Here is a 22,132-nt window from a genome sequence, read left to right as displayed (position 1 = left end):
GGCCCCGCCCGCTGCATTGGGGACCCAGGGGGCCAAATCCCCCGTTTTGGGGTGCTGCAGAGAAAGGGCGAACTTTGCAGTTCCTCGCTGTGCAGAGTTGCCCTCCCCAGGCAGGCACACAGGGCAGATGTCAGCTTGCAGCCACAGCGGAAGGAGGGCACGGGAAGGGTACCCGTTCCTCCCTCACCCTCCCCACCCCCCAGCCCAGCTTCCTGTGTTCGGGGCCGAGGATGCCCCCAAGTTTAGCAGCTGAAGCGCCAAGCGGAGATCTCTTGAGGTTGTGCAGCCTTTGCCTTTGTTTATGGCAGGAGGAAATGCACCATGCACACACATGCACACGCACACACATACACACATGTACAGACAGAGCCATGTGACTGTCCAGGGCAGAGCTTCCCCTCCCTCCCTCCCTCCCTCTGCTCAGCACATCTGCAGATGGGGCCCTCCCCTCCCTTCTCCTCCATTTCTTTTCCTTCTCCCACATTCCTTCCCCTTCCCTCCTCCTTTTATTCCTCCCCCTCTCCTCCCCTTCCACTTTTTTTCCTTCTCCATCATTCCTTCCCCTCCTCTCCTCTCCTTCTCCTTGTCCATCCCCTTTTCCTCCTCCTCCCCCTCCCCTTTTCCACCATTCCTTCTCCTCCTTCTCCTCCTCCTCCTTGTCCTCTTCCTCCTCTCCTCCTCCTCACCTTCTCTCCTCCTCCTCACCTTCTCCTCCTCCTTTCTCCTCCTCCTCCTCCCTTTCTCCTCTTCCTCCTCTCCTCCTCCTCCTCTTTCTCCTCCTCGCCTTCCACCTCCTCTCCTCCTCCTCCTTTCTCCTTCTCCTCCTCCTCTTTCTCCTCTTCGTCTTCCTCCTCCTCTCCTCCTCCTCCTTTCTCCTTCTCCTCCTCCTCTTTCTCCTCCTCGTGTTCTTCCTCCTCTCCTCTCCTTCTCCTTGTCCATCCCCTTTTCCTCCTCCTCCCCCTCCCCTTTTCCACCATTCCTTCTCCTCCTTCTCCTCCTCCTCCTTGTCCTCTTCCTCCTCTCCTCCTCCTCACCTTCTCTCCTCCTCCTCACCTTCTCCTCCTCCTTTCTCCTCCTCCTCCTCCCTTTCTCCTCTTCCTCCTCTCCTCCTCCTCCTCTTTCTCCTCCTCGCCTTCCACCTCCTCTCCTCCTCCTCCTTTCTCCTTCTCCTCCTCCTCTTTCTCCTCTTCGTCTTCCTCCTCCTCTCCTCCTCCTCCTTTCTCCTTCTCCTCCTCCTCTTTCTCCTCCTCGTGTTCTTCCTCCTCTCCTCTCCTTCTCCTTGTCCATCCCCTTTTCCTCCTCCTCCCCTCCCTTTTTCCACCATTCCTTCTCTTCCTTCACCTCCTCCTCCTTGTCCTCTTCCTCCTCTCCTCCTCTCCTTCTCCTCCTCCTTGTCCCTCCTCTCCTCCTCTTTCTCCTCCTCCTCTTCCTCCTCTCTCCTCCTCCTCCTCCACCTCCTCTCCTTCTCCTTGTTCCCTTCCTCCTCTCCTGCTCTTCCTCCTCCTCCCACTTCTTTTCTTTTCCCCCATTCTTCCCCCTCCCCTCTGGGCTCCCCCTCCCCTGCATACCCACCCACCCCCCTCCCCTGCGTGCCAGCGCCTCCTTCCTCCTCCTCCTCTTCAGCCCTAGGAAGGCAGGCGACAGGTGCAGGCAAGGAGGGAGGGAGCGTCCGGCCGCAGAGCCCATCCTCGGGGAAGGAGGGAGGGCTGGCTGTCTCACCGCCCGGTAGGTCTTCTTCTGCCCGGCGTGCTTGGGGGCCTTGCCCGGCTCGGCCGAGCTCTCCACGTGCATCGAGTAGATGATGTCGAAGAAGTCTTCCACCACGGCCACTCGCTTGAGTGCGATGCCCTCCGGCTCAGACAAGCCATCTGCCCCCTGTAAGAGCGGAGACAAGTCGAGTTAGGCTCAGGAAGGGACCGTGACAAGGGGGGGGAAGGGGGGGCTTTGCTGCAGGGCACGGCGGGCGAGGGCCGGGTGGGGGGCATCGCCAGGCTGGCACGCCATCCCTCCCTCCCTCCTCCCCCCCCACCCGTCCCTGCTCCGGCAAAAAAAGATGCCAACAGACAAAAGCCAGTTTGCTTGCTTTCAGACGGTTGCCAGAGATGGCCCAGAGAAAAAGTGGGGTGATTTTGAACCCCCCTTTTCTTACTTATAGTAACCCCATGGAATGGGGGTGGGAGAGAGATTGGCTGGGTTGACACAACCTCACAGCCATGCTCAACAGCTCCTTTCAAGCTGCCCGGGGTTGCATCACTCACAACGCCCAGGTTTTTCAGTTAGGCCATTTAAATAACTCGGCTTACGACCACAATTGAGCCCACCATTTCTGTTGCTAAGTGAGACATGTGTCAAGTGAGTTTTGTCCCATTTTACGGCCTTTCTTGCCACCGTTGTTAAGTGAATCGCCTTATCAGCTGATAAGTTAGTAACCCGGTTGTTAAGCGAATCGGGCTTTCCCCCACCGACTTTGCTTGTCGGAAGGTCGCCGAAGGGGATGACGTGACCTCAGGACACGCTGCAACGGTCGTAAGTATGAAACGGTTGCCAAGCGTCTGAATTTTGATCGCCTGATCATGGGGTGCTTCAAAGGTCGTAACTGTGAAACATGGTCCTAAGTCTCTTTTTTTCAGCGCCATTGCAACTTTGAACGGTCACTAAACAAATCGTTGTAAGTCGGGGACTGTCTTATACACCGGCCGCTGTGTAGACATGAACCCGAAAGGATGGTGCACGCAATCTCGGATCTGTTTGTTTATTTATAAAATTCATAGGCCGCCCATCTTACCTCAAGGTAACTCTGGGGGGCTTACAATCATAAGAAAATAAAGCTATATAAATTGAAAACAGAAATAAATTGATTAAAAAATGGGAAGGCCGGGAGTAGGATGGGGTGGGGGGCAGAAAGGAAAGTGAGATACATGATTTCTTCATTTGCTGCCGGCTGCTTACCAGGATATGCAGTACAATGCAGTGAGCCATGTGCAGATCTGTACATTGGGGAAACAAAACAGCCACTTCACAAACGCATGGCGCAACATAGGAGAACTAAGACTACATAGGACAAGTATTGAGCAGTCCATCTGCATTTAAAAAGACAAAGTCCACATTTTGGATAGAGAGGATTTCTGGTTTGGAAGAGGGGTCAAAGAGGCCACCTATGTCCAAATTGAACAGCCCCTCTCTCAACAGAGGGGGAGGGGATACAACGTCATCTACCTCCAGTCTACAACACGGTCCTTTCAGCAGTTCCAAGAAGGCTCCACACCCATTTGCACCACTCAAGTGACCCTGAGGACACAGATAAACCTCCAAATGGCCTCAACGACCCTCTAAATGGATGCAAGTGACCAGCTGTCTGCAAGGAATATAAATCCTTCCATTGACTGTTCCGGACATAAATCATTTACTTAGTCCTCAACTTACGACCGATTTCAAAGACAGCACAATTTAAATAACTACATGCACACACATTGTAGGCACTACAGATAGTCCTCGAACCTATGACCCAATTCAAAGACGCGGTGATTTAAATCGATCACTTAAGCACAAATCGTAGGCTTCGTCCTCGACTTACGACCAACTTCAAAATAGCCCTCAACTTATGATTGATTTTAAAGATGGGTTCTTTAAATAATTACTTAAACATATAATGTAGGCACTACAGGTAATCCTCATTTTACGACCAACTTAAAAGTAGTCCTCAACTTATGACCAAATTCAAAGAGAGGGTGATTCCAATACTGTAATTACTTAAGCACAAATTGTAGGCTTGGTCCTCGACTTACAACCAACTTCGAAAGTAGTCTTCAACTTGCGACCAATTTAAAAAAGGGAGTAATTTAAATAAATTACTTAACCCCAAATCGTAGCCACTTCAGCTAGTCCTCAATTTACAACCAAATTCAAAGATGGTGCCAAGGAGGATTTGGGGGCCAGACCGAATGGAATTGCCTTCGTAAGGATGCCAGGGGGGTAGCAACTCCCTGCCACAAATGATGTGGAATTACGGTTACAGTTGGAAGGAGAGGATGGCTTAAATGTTCTTTTTCAAAATAAAACAAAATAAAAACAGGTGCCAGGTGCAAGAAAGGTGCCAGTTCAGGACCTTTGCATGGATCAGCCAAACCGAAGTTTTGCAAACTTTCCGCTTTTATGATGATTTTATTCCTCTTTTAATTGCGTCCTACGGGAATATAATATCTATAACATGGATTGGTGGTTTTTTAATATTTTTAATAAATATTTTTAATATTTGAATTGTACACCACGCCGTGGTTGGTCTGTGAGTGAGGTAGGCAGTTTCCAAATCTGATGGATAAATAAATAAATCTGGCCACTTTAAGATGGGTGGACTTCAACTCCCAGAATTCTATGCTATGCTGGCTGGGGAATTCTGGGAGTTGAAGTCCACCCATTTTAAAGCAGTTAAGCTCCCGAAACACTGAATTACTCCTTCCTATTTTACGCAGCACAGCCGATTTCTAGATTTAGAGAATTATTCCCAATTTTCTGCTCAAAAACGCCAACTCTAACTGCTCCCATGACACAATGGTGCTTTTAATTTTTTTTTTTTAAACGTCCCACATAAAATCCCTTTGTATTGGGACAGAGGGCTTTTGAATGTTCCAAACAGTTGCACCTTTTTTTTAAAAAAAAAATTCCATTCCTTCAAAATTCCTGTAAAAATATTCCAGATTTTAGTTGTTTCTTATTGCAAATGTAGACAATGCAATTCACCAGCGGAGAAAATATTTCAAACTGGACCTTTTGGGGCCCGAGGTCACTTTGAGAAAAGCAGGACGGTTCAGAATTTGTCGCATTCTTGCAGACAAACCTGATGCACAACATGGGAGTCTCCGTGATTGCAGGTAGTCCTCGCTTTACGACTTTAACGGTCGTTAAGTGGGTCAACATGTGACTGCACTCAATTTTATAACTTTCTTTGAGCCTGTACATAAATGTCCTTAGGCAAACTCACACAATTGTCGTTTGGGTGCACGGGGGACACCCAAATTTATGATGTTTTTCCCAGAAATCAGCATTTATTACAAGTTTCTGGCAAAAAAAAACAAACCATAGAAAATAAAAGGGACAACAGGGAGGCAACTGTCAGAACTCTGAATCACGGTCGTAAGTACAGGTAGTCCTCAACTTACAACTACAGTGGAGCCCAAAATTTCTGTTGTTAAGTAAGACACTTGTTAAGTGAGTTTTTGCCCAATTTACCACCTTCTTTCCCAGAGTCGCTAAACGAATCACTGCAGTTGAGAAGTTAGTCACACGGTTATTAAGTGAATCTGGCTCCCCCATGGACTTTGCTCATCAGAAGGTCACAAAAGGGCATCATGTGACCCCGGGACATGGTGATCGTCATAAGTACGAGTCAGTTGCCAAGCGCCTGGATTTTGATCATGTGACCCTGGGGAGGCGTGCAACGGTCGCAGGTGTGAAAAACGGTCATAAGTCACTTTTCTCAGTGCTGTTGTAACTTGGAACGGTCACTAAACGAAATGTTGTAAGTCAAGGACTACTTGTAATTTCTTCCTGGTCCATCAAGAAAATGGCAACACAGGTGAACATTTAATGTCATTTATATAACCAAGGCATCTACTTTTGGTACACCTTGTATACTTGCAGTCCTCGACTTACGACCACAATTGAGCCCCACAATTTCTGTTGCTAAGCGAGACATGAGCTAAGAGAATTTGGCCCCATTTTATGACCTTTCATGCCACCGTTGTTAAGTGAATCACTGCAGTCATTAATTTAGTCACATGGTTGTTAAGTGAATCTGGCTTCCCCATGGACGGGGGACTCCCCAGACACCGTGACCGTCATAAATACGAGCCAGTTGCTAAGGCTCTGAATGTTGATCACATGACTGGGGAGGCTGCAACGGTCGTAAGTCTGAAAAACGGTCGTAAGTCACTTTTTTCAGGGCTGCTGTAACTTCAAACGGTCACTAAGTGAAACTGCTGGACTACCTGTTTTTCCAAAGGGACGCAGTCCTGCTCGTCTCTGGCTCGCCATCCCAAGTAACAGAATGACAAAGTGGGAAGGGACACTCGGAGGTCATCCAGTCCAACCCACTGCAAGGAGACCCTAACAACCTGCTTTATTCCTTCCTTTCCAATCCCTGCAAGCCGCAAAGTAGAGACATTTCCCAAAGCTGAACGGAGGGAGGTTTTGTATCCCTTTTGGAAAAGGGGAACGTGAAAACTATTGGATTAAATTTAAGACTTGGTTGGAGGAAATGATACATCAACGTATCGAATTTAAACCAGAGCTGTTCCTCCTGGGTATCCTACCTGAAAAAATTAGCAAGGAAAAAGTTTATTTGATAATACATGTAATAACAGCTGCAAGGATTGTCTATGCACAAAATAGGAAAGCGGAGAAAATACCTTTGGAAGAAGAAGTAATAAAAAAAAAATCTTAGATTGTGCAGAAATGAATAGATTAAGTCTGATGATTAAAGATAGAGAAGACTCAGAATATTTTAAAATATGGAATGATTTTTATTATTGGTTGGAGAAGAGATATAAAGGATGAATTATATAAGTGTAAAAATATGCGATAAGTAGAATATGTTAGTGATGAATTAATATTATGGACTGGATAAGGATCAAGATAGAAGTAATGACAACTATACAGAAGAAGAAAGAACTTTGGATGTCACAGGGAAGAGAAAACTGATGTATTAAATGTTTGTTTGCCTAAAAAATAAAAAACTTTTTTTTTAAAAAAAAAAAGGAAAAGGGGAACATGAGAGGGAGAAAGAGAGAAAAAAAATAAGAGAATAAAACCGATCCGGAGGTTTCTAGCTTCTCAACCTCTTGAGAAACTCCTGTTCCTCCTTCCTGTTTTCTCTCCACCTTCTTTTGCAACCTTACTCATAGGTTTAGCTACAAGGGCCCTGGGGGAGGAGGGAGTGCTACGTGGCCCAGTTATCTTCCTTCCACGAGAAAAGGCAATTCACACAAAGATTATTAGGTGCAAATAGAAATAACCTCCTATTTCCAAAGCAAGGAAGATAAAAAGCGGGAACGGGCCAATGGATTTATTTTATTTCAAAAGAGGAAAATATATTTCAAGACGTTTTTTCGCTTGGGATAATACCGCTTCTGGATTTCGTGCTTGCGAGGAAAGAAAATGAAACTTCTGACTTTGGTTTTGCTGATCAGAAAGATTTGTGGTTGTAGAAACGGCTAGTCATGTGTTAATAACGTGTAAAAGCAAAAAGAAAGTTGAGGCTGGAGTGTTTTTATCTTGTACGGTGCTAAGAAGAGTTCGGAAGTCAATGCCCCTTTCATTTTCTTCTTTTTTCCCTTATATCCCTCACTTTCTTTCCACCCCTTTAATTTCCTAATTTCTATTTTTCTTTGTATTTTATACAATTAAACAAATTTTAAAAATTGAACTTTAAAGAAAGCTCTCCGAAAGGCTGCAGAGATCTCAGCGGCAGAACGATGGAAAAAAAAGATGCACATTCGGTCCAGAGGAGAGACCAGGATAAAATTTATTATTATTTATTTACTATGAAATTTATTGGCTCCTGGTTGATTCTCTTTGTGCGGGAAATAGCAACAAAGATGATTTAGAGGGCTGGAGGATAAGAACGGCTGAAGGAACTGGATAGGTCTCGTTTAAAGAAAAGAAGGACTAAAGGTGACATGATAGCAGTGCAGGTAGTCCTCGATTTACGATGATAATGGAGCGCAGAATTTCTGCTGTTAAGCGAGACATTTGTTTTACCCCATTTTACGGCTTTTCTTGCCAGGTTTGCGAAGTGAATCCCTGTTAAATTAGGAACACGGTTGTTAAGCGAATCGGGCTTCGCCATTGACTTTGCTTGTCAGAAGGTCGCAAAACGGGGATCGTGTGAACCCAGGGACAGGGCAACCGTCATAAATAGGAGTCAGTTGTCAGACATCCGAATGTATATTAGGCGATCATGGGGATGCTGCCACGGTCATAAGTGTGAAAAATGATCATACTGGTCACGTTTTGCTGTTGAAACTTTGAATGGTCACTAAATGAACTGTTATAAGTCGAGGACTACCAGTCTTCCAGTATTTGAGGGGCTGCCACAAAGAAGAAAGGGTCAACCTGTTCTTCAAAGAACCTGAGGGTAGTACAAGAAGCAACGGGTGGAAACTAATCAAGGAGAGAAGCAACCTGATACTATAGTCCCATGATGGCGAACCTATGGCACGCGTGCCCCAGGAGCCATGTCTCCTGGCACGCCAGCTCAGCTCTGGCGCTAGGAGTCTCTGGAGGCTGGGGACAGCAAAAAAGTCACTTCCTGTCCAACCGGAAGTTGGGAAATGGGCTGTTTCGGGCCTCTGGAAGGCTGTTTTTGTCCTCCCCAGATGCATAGAGAGGATCTGGAGCCAGGTGAGAAAGAAAAATGGGTTTACCGGGCCATCGCGTGCCAGGAGAGAGGGGGAGGGGGAGTTCACGCTCACATGCGCGGGGTGGGGCGCATAGAATTATGGGTGTGGGCACACACGCACGCAAACTTCCCCCGTCCCCCCACTTCCTGGCACGCGATGGCCAAAAGGTTAGCCAACACTGCTATAGTCCATGGACAAGGGAATTGACCAGGGCTTTTCAGAAGCAATGAAGTACCTGAGCTCCAGGTGATAAATACAGAGGAAGATATGGGGATCGTTGCTTTCATCCATGGTGTTGTCTCTAAACAATAAACAATGGCATCAGGGATCCTTTCTTTCCTGTTTGGAAACGGCAAAGAGCTAGGTTTGAACTTTCCTGGTCAATACTGGAAAAGGGAATACTATTTATTTTTATATTGTTTATATTTTCTCTTGTCCTACTGATTCCCTGGCAGTTACCTCAATAGCTAGTTTAATAATGTGTGTTTGGATAATTTTTAAAGGTTCATTTTTAAAAAAAAAAAAAAAAAAAGAGTTTTGATCTTTAGAGATCTGTAGATTTTATTTCCATAAAAAAAAAAGGAGAGAAGCAACCTGGAATTAAGGAGGAATTTCCTAAGAGCGAAAGCGATCAATCAGTGGAACTGCTTGCCACCAGAAGTTGTGGGTGCTCCATCACTGGAGGTTTTTAAGGAGAAACTGGACAGCCATTTGTTTCAAGTGGTTTAGGACAAGGGTGTCCAGCCTCGGCCATTTTAAGCTGGATGCTGGAGGGGAGAACATACTCTGTGTAGGCCCAGAGTAGAGATACGGGCACAGCAATGTTGCACAGATAAATTTCTAAAGTGTTTGCCCGCTTCAGAGCAGGGGTTTTCAACTTCAGCAGCTGTAAAATGGGTGGACTTCAAGGAGGAAGAGGAGGAGGAGGAGGACTGTGGGGTCCCTGATGCTCTCTGAGCTTGGTTGTTTCCTTGTAGACATTTCATGACCCAACTTGGTGACATCATCAGTGCTAGAAGGGAGTGGGGTGTATGGATGAGGAGATGAATGATGATGATGATGAGGAGGAGGAGGAAGAGGTGGAGGAGGGGGCACCTACTGTGGGGGCACCTACTATCTGGAACGAGCTCCCCCCCGAGATACGGAGGATTCCGGATCTGCGTACCTTCCGTCGCACGCTTAAGACGTTCCTATTCCAGCAAGCCGGCCTGACCTAAACTTTTCCTCTTTTAAATGGGAATTTTAAATTTGGTTTTAAATTATTGGGGTTTTAAAATGGTTCAGCCAAATTTATTTAATTTGTTTTATCTCTATTTTAAATTTTGTATTTATATGTTTTATTTTATGGCTGTTCACCGCCCTGAGTCCTTCGGGAGTAGGGCGGTATACAAATTTAATAAAATGAAAATGAAATGAAAAGGAGGAGGAGGAGGAGTCCTTGGTGTTCTCTGAGCTTGGTGGTTTTCTTGCAAACATTTCATTATCCAAAGTATCCACTCCTTACTAGCACTGATGATGTTCCCTAGTTGGGTCATGAAACTGCAAGAAAACAACCAAGCTCAGAGCGCACCAAGAACCTCTTACTTATAAATTTAATAAATAAATTAAACACCAGTGAAGATTTCCTTGCATTTATCTGGCCTCCTCTTACATCCTACCAGGCTTTGACACACAGATGGTGAGGGGAAACACAGGGTGAGCCCACCCACCTGCCCTCACCTGCCGAGCCTCCAGCCACCTGCTGTTTGGTCCCTCCCCCACCTGAGACTCAAGCCCCTGGCAGCTGACACCAAGGTGATTGGCTAGAAGACGCCCCCACCCCCTCTGCATCAGTCAAAACCTGAAGGTCCAGGGGTCTCTTGTCTACCTGGTTGAGTCCCCCACCTCTAGCTTGTAACCTTCAATCCCCTCCCCCCAGGATGATGAGGGGACTGGAGGCTGAAACATACGAAGAACGGTTGCAGGAACTGGGCCTGGATGGTCTAGTGCAGAGAAGGACCAGGGGAGACAGGATAGCATCTTCCAATATTTGAGGGGCTGCCCCAAAGAAGAGGAGGGGGTCAAGCTATTCTCCAAGGCACCTGAAGGCCAGACAAGGAATAATGGATGGAAACTGAGCAAGAAGGAGAGATCGATCTCTAGAACTAAGGAGAAATTTCCTGACAGTGAGAACAATTAACCAGTGGAACTGCTTGCCACCAGAAGTCGTGGGTTCTCTAACACTGGAGGTTTTTAAGAAGAGATTGGACAACCATTTGTCTGAAATGGTACAGGGGGGAGAGGCAATGAAAAGCCTTGGGCCCCCATAGTTTGATTCTCCGGAGGAGCAGTGGGCCCAGGGGTCTTCTGCAGCCCTCTCCCCTCAGAGGTGAAGGGGCTCCCAGAAAGGTTTGAAACCCTGGCTTTGCAGCCTGGCATGGGGCTCACAAGGGGGCTCTGAAAGACCCTGCCCTGCAATTTAATTAATTTTTAACATCTCTTGCCCCTTTTTAAATTTGATATATGCTTTCTGCTTTTTAAAAAAAATATTTTATGTGTACACTGCCCAGTCTCTCTTTCCGGGGGGTTGGGGATGAGAGGTTTTAAAATTAGAGAGAGAGAATGATAGATAGATAGATCAGGAAATTTGATAGAAACAGAGAGGTAGAGGGGAAGCATAATTGACAGGTGATGTAGGTAGGTAAGTAGGTAGGTAGGAAGAGAAACAGAGAGAGATAATAGGTAGGTAGGTAAATAGGTGGATGGATGGAGTAGATGGTAGATGATAGATAGATAGATAGATAGATAGATAGATAGATAGATAGATAGATAGATAGATAGATGGATAAATGGTAGATATTAGAGAGAGAGATAGGGTTGGTAGGGAGGAAGAGAGAAATGATAGACAGATAGATGGTAGAAGATAGATAGATAGATAGATAGATAGATAGATAGATAGATAGAAAGTAGATAGATAGTAGGTAGGTAGGTAGGTAGATATGTAGATAGATAGCAGATAGATAGATAGATAGATAGATAGATAGATAGATAGATAGATAGATAGATAGATAGATAGATAGGTAGAAAGATAGGTAGGTAGGTAGGTAGGTAGGTAGGTAGGTAGGTAGGTAGATAGATAGATAGATAGATAGATAGATAGATAGATAGATAGATAGATAGATAGAAAGTAGATAGATAGTAGGTAGGTAGGTAGGTAGATATGTAGATAGATAGCAGATAGATAGATAGATAGATAGATAGATAGATAGATAGATAGATAGATAGATAGGTAGGTAGGTAGGTAGGTAGGTAGGTAGGTAGGTAGATAGATAGATAGATAGATAGATAGATAGATAGATAGATAGATAGATGGATGGATAAATGGTAGATATTAGAGAGAGAGATAGGGTTGGTAGGGAGGAAGAGAGAAATGATAGACAGATAGATGGTAGAAGATAGATAGATAGATAGATAGATAGATAGATAGATAGATAGATAGATAGAAAGAAAGTAGATAGATAGTAGGTAGGTAGGTAGGTAGATATGTAGATAGATAGCAGATAGATAGATAGATAGATAGATAGATAGATAGATAGATAGATAGATAGGTAGGTAGGTAGGTAGGTAGGTAGGTAGATAGATAGATAGATAGATAGATAGACAGTAGATAGATAAGATAGGTAGATAGATAGTAGATAGAGATAGGTAGATAGATAGGTAGGTAGGTAGGTAGATAGATAGATAGATAGATAGATAGATAGATAGATAGATAGATAGATAGACAGACAGACAGACAGACAGAAAGATTAGGTTGGTAGGTAGGTAAGGAGAGAGAGAGAGGAGAGAGAGGGGGGGGAGGGGAGAAGAGAGAGACAGACTGACAGGTATAGGGCTGGGTGGGTGGATGGATGATTGACAGACAGAGAGAGAGAGAGAGAGGAGAGGCCGGAAGCCCCTTGCAAACCAGGGGGTCCCCTTTGGGAGGAGCAGGTAGGCAGACCGACACGTGTCCTTCAAAGCAACGGGGGAGGAGAACACGTGTCGAGCCGGTCCTATTGCAAAGCTCCGGGCTCTTCCTCCGGGTTTCCCCGAGCAGCAGCAGCAGCAGCGCCGGGCGGGAGCGGCTCTCCGGGAGGGGAAGCCGAGCCGAGGCGGGGGGAGGGCCCCCCCCATCTCCAACGGCGCCAGGATGCCCCGCTCCGATCCAGGCAGACAGAAGCGCCCGATCCCAGCCTGGCAGCGCCCTCGGAGCCCCCGGGAGGGGAGAATCTGCCGGTCACCATGGCAACCAGCTGGGGGGGGAGCTTGGTGGAGACCCCCCCCGTTTTCCTAGCATCTAGCAACCCCCCCCCCACGTCCCTGCCAGCTGGCAGCAATGCTGGGCACGCCGGGCGGGGCAGAGCGAGCAGAGGTGCCCCGCCCTCCAGGTAGGCGCCACACCTGGTGTACCTGGCGCACCTGGCCTGCCACCTGTCCGCCCCACCACGCCTCCCACGCCTGGCCTTGCTCTGCCTTCCCGTTCCCCTCTCCACCGGCTCTCTCCCTACAGGTAGTCCTGGGCTTGCTCCATTTAGTGACCGTTCAGAGTTCACAGCGGCCTTCGGGTCCGTTTAGTGACCGTTCAGAGTTAACAGCGGCCTTCGGGTCCGTTTAGTGACCGTTCAGAGTTAACAGCGGCCTTCGGGTCCGTTTAGTGACCGTTCAGAGTTAACAGCGGCCTTCGGGTCCGTTTAGTGACCGTTCAGAGTTAACAGCAGCCTTCGGGTCCGTTTAGTGACCGTTCAGAGTTAACAGCGGCCTTCGGGTCCGTTTAGTGACCGTTCAGAGTTGCAAGGCCGCTGGAGGGAAAAAAAGCGATTTTGGGGGCACTGTTCACACTTACGACTCCGTTGGTCACCTGATTAAAATTTAGCCCCATTGGCAATTGACTCACATTTGTGACGGTTGCAGGTGTCCCGGGGTCCCGTGATCCCCTTTTGCGACCTCCTGACAAGGCAAAGTCCGTGGGGAAGCCGGATTTGCTTAACAACCGGGTTACTAATGGAACAGCTGTAGTGATTCACTTAACAACATTGGGAAGAAAAGTCCTACAATGGGGCAAAACTCACTTAGGAACCGTCTTGCTTAGCAAAGGAAATTTGGGGCTGGGTTGTCGTCGTAAATCAAGGACTGCCTTTATTTGAATCAGCTGGATTGGTCCATGGGCCAGGGGTCTCCAATCTTGGCCACTTTAAGACTTGTGGACTTCAACTCCCAGAATTCCTCAGCGAAGCTGGCTGAGGAATTCTGGGAGTTGAAGTCCACAAGTCTTAAACTTGCCAAGGTTGGAGACCCCTGCTATGCACTATCACCGACCTGTGCAGTGGATTACAGCTAGTCCTTGACTTACAAATATTCGCTTAGTGACTGTTCAAAGTTACAACGGGCCTGAAAAAAATGACTTTCCCCCCCCCCATACTTATGACTATTATATCATCACATGATCAAATATATTTACGACACTTGAAACGCCCCAGGATGCCCTAATCACAATTTGCAACCTTCCTAGACGGCTTCTGACAAGCAAAGTCCCTAGAGGACCCCAAATTTGCTTAATGACAGGCTGACTCACTTAACAACCGGTGATTCGCTTAACAACTCTTGCAAAAAAAGAAAAAAAGAGGAAGGCGATAAAAGCCGATAAAAGTTGCTCATTTAGCAACCTCCTTGCTTAGAAATGGTAATTCTCCCAATTTGTGGTCGTATGTCGGGTGTAATTCGTTCAACAGAACCTGCGTGTTTTGTGTGAATGCAGCCTTAAGGTGCACAAAAGGAATTTCTTTGGTAAAAGTTGGAGGGATTTTGGTCCAATGGTGGAATATCTAAAATCCAGATTTCCTTTGTCCTCTTCAGCAAAGAGTAATCCCATTAACCGGGTTTAATGAGTCTGCTTTAAATTAAATTAAATGTATTTCCATCCTTTTGTCTTGCTCCCTCCCTGGTTCCTGAACCTCATAAAACCCCTCCCTGCTTTCCATCCAAAAGACACCTGCAGCGCTCAGAGCAAAAGAATATATACAGTAGTGGCCAGAATTGTGGAAACCTTTTGGGAAAAGTGTATTTTCTAAAACTAGCCAATAACACCCCTTTTTTTTGGAGAAGCACCGTAAAATTATATATCAATGGAAAGATAATTTAATCCAGAATGTAATGCAATAACTTTGATGAAGGATTTGCCATTAGAATGGCAGTTACAGTAGAAAGAAGAAAAGTGAAACACGTAGAAAAAACGAGATATACAAAAAATGATCCCCATGTCAGTTAATCCTTAGTTGGGGGTAACCTTTAGCATGAATGACGGCCTTACAACGTCTTCCCATGGAATGAACCAAGACTTTGAGTTCTGCAGCTGTTATAATGTGAAACCAAGATTGAATGATGGCTTCTATTAACTGGGTTTTATGGCTGGGTGGCTTCAAACCCTCGCTCTCAGCCCAACCCACCTCATAGGGGGGGAAAAATAGGAGGAGGGAGAAGTGTTATACATATATTCTCTACCTTGACTTATTTATAAAACAATAAAGAGGCGATTAAAAAAATTAATAAAGAATAAATTGAAAAAAAAACAGGAAAAGTTTCAAACTATAAACCAATTTTCTTGGTACATTACATTACAAGGTTTGGGCTGGTTTTCGTACCATTAGTCCTCGATTTACGACCACAATTGAGCCCAAAATGTGCCCTCCCTGGACACATCCAAGAAAACCAACCCCATGGCTCCGACCTAGAGGCATGAAGACGAATCAGCCATCAACAGGCACATAGAGAAGAACGACAACTACATGTCGTTCAGAAAAGAAAATCAAAGATCGAAACACCAGCCCGCACAGCAATCAATGTGTCATATATATACAGAGATCGACACCAAGATTAACACAACTAGACCGACAACCAAGCCTAAGCGACACTCCATTCAAGGACAAACAAAACAAGGAGGCAAACATTAAACCACAGCTTAATCAAGAAACCATCAACAAGACTCCCATCAACACTGACAAAGGAAAGCCACTAGTATATAAACAAGAGAGTAAACCCTCCTCCTAGCACTGATGATGTTCCATAGTTGGGTCGTGAAATGTCTGCAAGGAAACAACCGAGCTCAGAGAGTATCAAGGACCCACAGTCTCCTCCTCCTCCACAAATCCTACACCCTTTTAGCACTGATGATGTTACCTAGTTCGGTAATGAAATGTTTGCAAGAAAACAACCCTCAGAGAGCACTGGGGATCGCAGTCCTTCTCCTCCTCTTCCTCCACCTCCTCCTCTGAGTTGAAGTCCACCCATCTTAAATGTCTAAGGCAGGGATCCCCAAACTTGGCAGCTTTAAGACTTGTGGACTTCAACCCCCAGAATTCTCCAGCCAGCTATGGATTTCTAGCGGGCATCTGACCACATCTTGATCCGCACCACATAACAGAGTTGGAAGGGACCTTGGAGGTCTTCTAGTCCAACCCCATGCTCAAGCAGGAGACCCTATTCCATTCCAGACTGTCTAATGCAGAGGTCTTCAAACTTGGCAGCTTTAAGACTTGTGGATTTCAACTCCCAGAATTCTCCAGCTGGCTGGAGAATTCTGGGAGTTGAAGTCCACAAGTCTTAAAGCTGCCAAGTTTGAAGACCTCTGGTCTATGGAGATTCTCCATCATCCTGGTCACGATGTTCCCAAAGATGCTTTTTCAAAAGGCACCTGGACTTTTTGGTTTTTCTTTGAAGGCGTTTCGCTCCTCATCCAAGAAGCTTCTTCAGCTCTTCAGAAAGAAGGCAAACGACCCGATGACGGCAAGAAATATAAATCCATCCATCCTCCACCCTTCAGGCAGAGCTGAGGAAGCTTCTTGGATGAGAAGCGAAACGCCTTCAAGGAAAAGCAAAGTCCAGTTGGCACTTGAAAAAAGCAACTTACAAACCTACAAAAGCACGAAGGCTGTTGCTTAACGCATTGTAAGACGCCCTGAGTCTCCGGAGAAGGGCGGCATATAAATCGAACCAATAAATAAATAAACTTTGGTGGCCAAATCACATTGCAAATTTACCTCTGCAACATTGCTCTGCCTGTATCTCTACTCTGGCCCTACACAGAATATGTTCTCCCCTCCAACATCACAAGACCCCCCCCTTCAATTCCCCAAGCGAAGAGCCGCTCCTGAAAAGGGCAGTACCCCCACCCTTAATATATAGGACGAGGTCTCCACTTTCCCTTCCCAACACCAAGTGCACACACACACACCATGTATTAATTTATTTATTTTATTAATCATATTTCTATGCCGCCCACTCTCCGAGGACTCTGGGCAGCTTACAATAATTGACAGTATACTAAATACTGAAGAGCCCTGGTGGCGCAGCAGACTAAAGCACTGTTATTAACACCAACTGCCTGCATGTCAGGTTTCGAGGTCGTCTCAAATAAATTGCATTTCAAACAAAGTCTTTGAAAATAAAACTCCTATTTATTAAGCACGACATTCTAACCTGACTCCAAACGAAGCCAACACTGACTTCCAGCCCCAAAACCCTCCCTATCCGTTCCCCACTCCCCTGCACTCATTGGCCATCTTCCAAGTCATCCTACCCCTAATCTACTGCTCCAGCTCAAAGGAATTTCCCCCCTCCCATCTCATCTCCTAGGGGATATTATCTCCAGGGAAAATAAGTAGGTGAAAAGTCAAACATCCCTTTCCAGACGTCTCCGCTTCTCCTTATGTCAGCACTAGAGTAAATGCAGGTTGAAGTGCTGACACTGCAATTACTGCAAGTTCAAATCTCACCAGGCTCAAGGTTGACTCAGCCTTCCATCCTTTCAAAGGTAGGTGAAATGAGGACCCAGATTGTGGGGGCAATAAGCTGACTTTGTATAAATATACAAAAGGATGAAGGCTATTGCTTAACGCATTGTAAGCCGCCCTGAGTCTTTGGAGAAGGGCGGCATATAAATCAATTTTTTTTTAAAAAAAATAGCATATTGCCCCCCAACAATCTGGGTCCTCATTTTACCTACCTCAGAAGGATGGAAGGCTGAGTCAACCTTGAGCCTGGTGAGATTTGAACTCGCAGTAATTGCAGGCAGCTGGTGCTACTTAACAGCACTTTAGTCTGCTGCACCACCAAGGCTCCTTCAAATCATATGAAGAACGGTTGCAGGATTTGGGTATGTCTAGTTTAATAAAAACAAAGACGAGGGGAGACATGATAGCAAGTCTTCCAGCATCTCAGGGGTTGCCCCAAAGAAGAGGGAGTCAAGGTATTCTCCAAAGCCCCTGTAGGCAGGACAAGAAGCAACGGATGGAAACTAGTCAAGGAGAGAAGCAACCTGGAATTAAAGAAAAACTTCCTAACAAGTGAGGACAATTAACCAGTGGAACTGCTTGCCACCAGAAGTTGTGGTTGCTTCATCACTGGAGGTTTTAAGAAGAGATTGGTCAGCTGTTTGTCTGGGATTGTATAGGGCCTCCTGCTTGAGCAGGGGGTTGGACTAGAAGACCTCCCAAGGTCCCTTCCAACTCTGGTATTCTACATTCTGCCAGGATGCCAGTCCTGGTGCCCACCCAAGTGCCGTCTTGCCCTCGCAGGGACCAAGCCCTGACTCTCTGCAGTGAGGACAGAGAGGTTTGCTTTCTCACCATCTCAGCAGGGTGGAGGTTTCAAATGCGGTCACAAAAGCCAGGACGGCTTGGAAGCTGGCAGGAAGAGATCTTTTGCGGCGACAGGAAGTGGGATCCAGCTGGTATCGGCCCCATTGCCTGCAGCCAGAAGGACCCATTGATAGCTGCAGACCCAAAGTGCAGAGGCCACCGAGGGGGAAAGCCGCCAGCCCTTTCCCACCCCCCACCCACCCCCCAGCCTTAACCATATTAGGACCTCCCTTCCCAGCCCTCTTTAAGTTACTTCTCTGTTCCCAAGGGGGATTCGCCATCTGTGCCCCCCCTCCCAGAAGCCCTGCTAGCTGGGAAGGGGAGGGCATCACAGCAGACCCCCTCCCCCACAGCAGACCCCCCCCACTTGCCTCTCCTTATTGGGAGGGGGCACCCATTCCCCTTACCAATATCTTACACCCCCAAGTAAAACCTCAAAGAAGAGCCGAGGTGGCGCAGTGGTTAGAGTGCTGTACTGCAGCTACTTCAGCTGACTGCTAGTTCAGCAGATCAAATCTCACCGGCTCAAGGTTGACTCAGCCTTCCATCCTTCCGAGGTGGGTAAAATGAGGACCCAGATTGTGGGGGCAATAAGTTGACTTTTGGGGGGCCCAAAAGCCCTACAAAGCAAGTATATACAAAAGGATGAAGGCTATTGCTTAACGCACTGTAAGCCGCCCTGAGTCTCCGGAGAAAGGGCGGCATATAAATCGAACAAACAAACAAACAAACAAACAAACAAACAAACAAATAAATGTTTTAGCCTCCAGTCCTTCCTTCCTTCCCCTTCCCTTCCTTTCTTTTTTTCTTTCTTTCTTCTTTCCTTCCTTCCTTTCTTCCTTTTCCTTTCTTTCTTTCTTCTTTCTTTCTTTTTCTTTTTCTTTCCTCCCTCCCTCCCATCCTTTTTATACATTACTCAAAAGTCATGCCTTCTTGGCTGGGGAATCCTGGGAACTGAAGTCCACAGGTCTTCCGGATGCCCCCCTCTGGCTTTGCATCTGTGTGAACATCTATCCATCCATCCAGGAATTGGGGAGGGGAGGGACGTCCCCTGTGTCATGACATCATCGTGGGGATGATTCCAATGGTGTAATTGGCCTGACGACATCGCAACTCAGGGGAGCCCCCCCCCACTCCTCCCCGCGGCTTCCACCAGGCCTCTCCAGGCCTCTCCGACTGATGCAATTCGGCCATTATTCCTCAGCCCCTCCCTGGAGCAGAACACCTGAGGTCAGGAGCCCCCCTCCCCCCACAGTCCATTGCTCAGCTCAGCCCTGGAGCCTCCCTTGACCTCTACACTCCCCCACCCCACTGCCCTCCTTCACTCCCCACTAGGTCTCCTGGTCATGCTGGGGTGGTCCTGGGGAGCGGGGGGGAGGTATGGCCTGCTTTGGGCAAGGGCAGCCCTGAACCTGTGACTGCTGAGGGTGCCTCCCACTGCCCGCTTTCCAGTTTCTTATTTATTTTATTTATTTTTTATTTTTTATTTAATTTGATTTATATGCCGCCCTTCTCCGGAGACTCAGGGCGGCTTACAATGCGTTAAGCAATAGCCTTCATCCTTTTGTATATTTACAAAAGTAAATATTTTTACTTTCACTTACATTACTTTACTTACATTATTTATGGACCAGGCTGGGCTTTCTTTTAAGTTTTGAAAGTGGGGGAGAGGGGGAGAACGAAAGCTTATTGCGTGAAAGGGAATGAGAAGGAAGGAAGAAGGAAAGGAAGGAAGAGAGCGTTGGGAAGAAGGAAATGGGGGGAAAAGGAAAGGAAGGGAAAGGAAATAGGGGAAAAGGAAACAAAAGGAAGAAGGGGAAAAGGAAATAGAAAAAGAGGGAAGGAAAGGAGAAAGGGAAAGAGAAGGAAAGGAGGAAGAATGAAAATAGAAAGAGGGAACGGAACGGAAGGGAAGGGAAGGAAAGGGAAGGGAAGGGAAGGGAAGAGAAGAGAAGGGAAGGGAAGGACGAAGGGGAGGGAAAGGGAAGAGAAAGGAAAATAGAAAAAGGAAAGGAAAGGAAAGGAAAGGAAAGGAAAGGAAAGGAGAGGAGGAAGGGGAAGGAAGGGGAAGGGAAGGGAGGAGGAATGAAAATAGAAAGAGGGAAGGAAAGGAAAGGGAAGGATGAAGGGGAGGGGAAGAGAAGAGGAAGGAAAATAGAAAAAGGAAAGGGAAGGAAAGGAGAGGAGGAAAGGGAAGGGAAGGGAGGAGGAATGAAAATAGAAAGAGGGAAGGAAAGGAAAGGGAAGGACGAAGGGGAGGGAAAGGGAAGAGGAAGGAAAATAGAAAAAGGAAAGGAAAGGAAAGGAGAGGAGGAAAGGGAAGGGAAGGGAGGAAGAATGAAAATAGAAAGAGGGAAGGAAAGGAAAGGGAAGGACGAAGGGGAAGGAAAGGGAAGAGGAAGGAAAATAGAAAAAGGAAAGGAAAGGGAAGGGAAGGGAAGGGGAGGAAAAGAAAGGAGAGGAGGAAGGGGAAGGGAGGAAGAATGAAGATAGAAAGAGGGAAGGGAAGGGAAGGACGAAGGGGAGGGGAAGGGACGAGGAAGGAAAATAGAAAAAGGAAAGGAAAGAAAAGGAAAGGAGAGGAGAGGAGGAAGGGGAAGGGAGGGAAGGAAGAATGAAAATAGAAAAAGGAAAGGAAAGGAGGGGAGGGGAGGGGAGGAGAAATGAAAATTGAAAAAGGGAAGGGAAGGAAAGGAGAGAAGGAGGAAAAGAAAGGAAAGGATAAAAGGGGAGGAAGGGTTACAGGAGGCAGACAGTGAGAGCCAATTTATCGAGGCTGCTCACAGGACTGACGCTTGGCATCAGCAGGTCGAGAGAGAGAGAGAGAGGGGGAGACCCACACCTTTGCCAAAGTGGGTCTCGGCTTTTGTTCCGGCTTGCCGTGAAAACTACAGATCCGGGACGCGTGAGCCCTTCCCGCCGTCTTGCCTTGCAACCATCCCTGCAAGGCGACCAATTACTCTCCCGGCGGGGACGCAGATCCAGCAGCGGCAACCTAGAATGACTTCCCGGCTGCAAAACCAGAGGGGGGCTCGGCCAGGCCCCCCCCACCAATATTTAACCCGGTTACCAGCGCATGAAGGGGGGAAAAAAATCTCCCTTCGGGGGGGGGGGGGAAACTGGGCAAGGAGGCGGATAACAAAGGAACATTCATAAGCCAGGAGTTGAGATGCTGAGAACAGATGGCCGAGTCAAAAAAAGCCCTCCTAGCAAACCAAGACATAAAAGATCCATTTGGGCTATTCTAGGGCCTTCCCTCCGGGGGTGGGTGGGTGGGTGGGGGGAATGTGTGGGGTGGAAAAGGGGGCACACCACGCAATAATGCACCTCGCGACATCCCTGTGCACAGGATGCGAGCGGAGAAGCCAGCCCGGAGGACCCAAGGTGTATATCAGGAGGTGGGCCGTGGAGATGCTTAGCGCCGTGTCCTTGTGGTTTTGAGGCTGGGGGCTTGCTGACCCCTTTGGGCCGCAAACCCAGGTTGGCCCGGAAGAAAAGCGGCCTGCCTGCGGAAACCCAGGTGGCCCACCCAGCAAGGCCACCGGCTTAACGTATTTTTTAACATATTTTTAATTTTTAGTTGGTTTGTTATCTTAAATTGGGGCCAAATTAATATATATCCTTTTAATTGTTTTTTAATGTTTGTATTGTATGTTTTTATCTGGCTGTACACCGCCCTGAGTCCCTCAGGAGAAGGTGCGGTATATAAATTCGAAATAAAATAAAATAAATAAAATAAATGTCAAGAGGAAAAACAGGTGGGATCTTGCAAGGAAATATTTGAAAGGCAGAGAGCACCAGGGACTTCCCAATCCTCCCCTCTTCTTCCTCCCTCCTCCCTGCTAGCACTGATGGGTCATGAAACGTCTGCATGAAAACAACCAAGTTCAGAGATCACCGAGGACCCCAAAGCCCTTTCTCCTTCTCCTCCTCCTCCTCCTCCTCTCTGCAAACCCCTTGCCTTCTAGCACTGATGATGTTCCCTAGTTGGGTCATGAAACATCTGCAAGAAAACAGCCAAGCTCAGAGAGCACCGAGGACCCGCCAGTCTTCCTCCTCCCTTCTAGCACTGATGATGTTCCCTAG

At 47.0% G+C, this 22,132-nt stretch overlaps 1 protein-coding gene across 1 annotated transcript in view; it reads right to left on the bottom strand.

The window, feature by feature from the left end:
- Nucleotides 1–22,132, bottom strand: part of NOL4L (nucleolar protein 4 like) — a 132,931-nt gene that overhangs the window by 85,535 nt on the left and 25,264 nt on the right. Inside the window, exon 2 of the mRNA XM_087888949.1 lies at nucleotides 1,720–1,875. Within this exon, the coding sequence (XP_087745075.1) occupies nucleotides 1,720–1,875 (156 nt within the window). The remainder of the gene's footprint in view (nucleotides 1–1,719; nucleotides 1,876–22,132) is intronic.

The sequence above is a fragment of the Pantherophis guttatus genome, chromosome 3 (assembly GCF_059756535.1).
Source record: "Pantherophis guttatus breed Tessera chromosome 3, ASM5975653v1, whole genome shotgun sequence".
Classification (NCBI taxonomy): domain Eukaryota; kingdom Metazoa; phylum Chordata; class Lepidosauria; order Squamata; family Colubridae; genus Pantherophis; species Pantherophis guttatus.
This window is presented reverse-complemented; position numbering and strand designations above follow the sequence as displayed.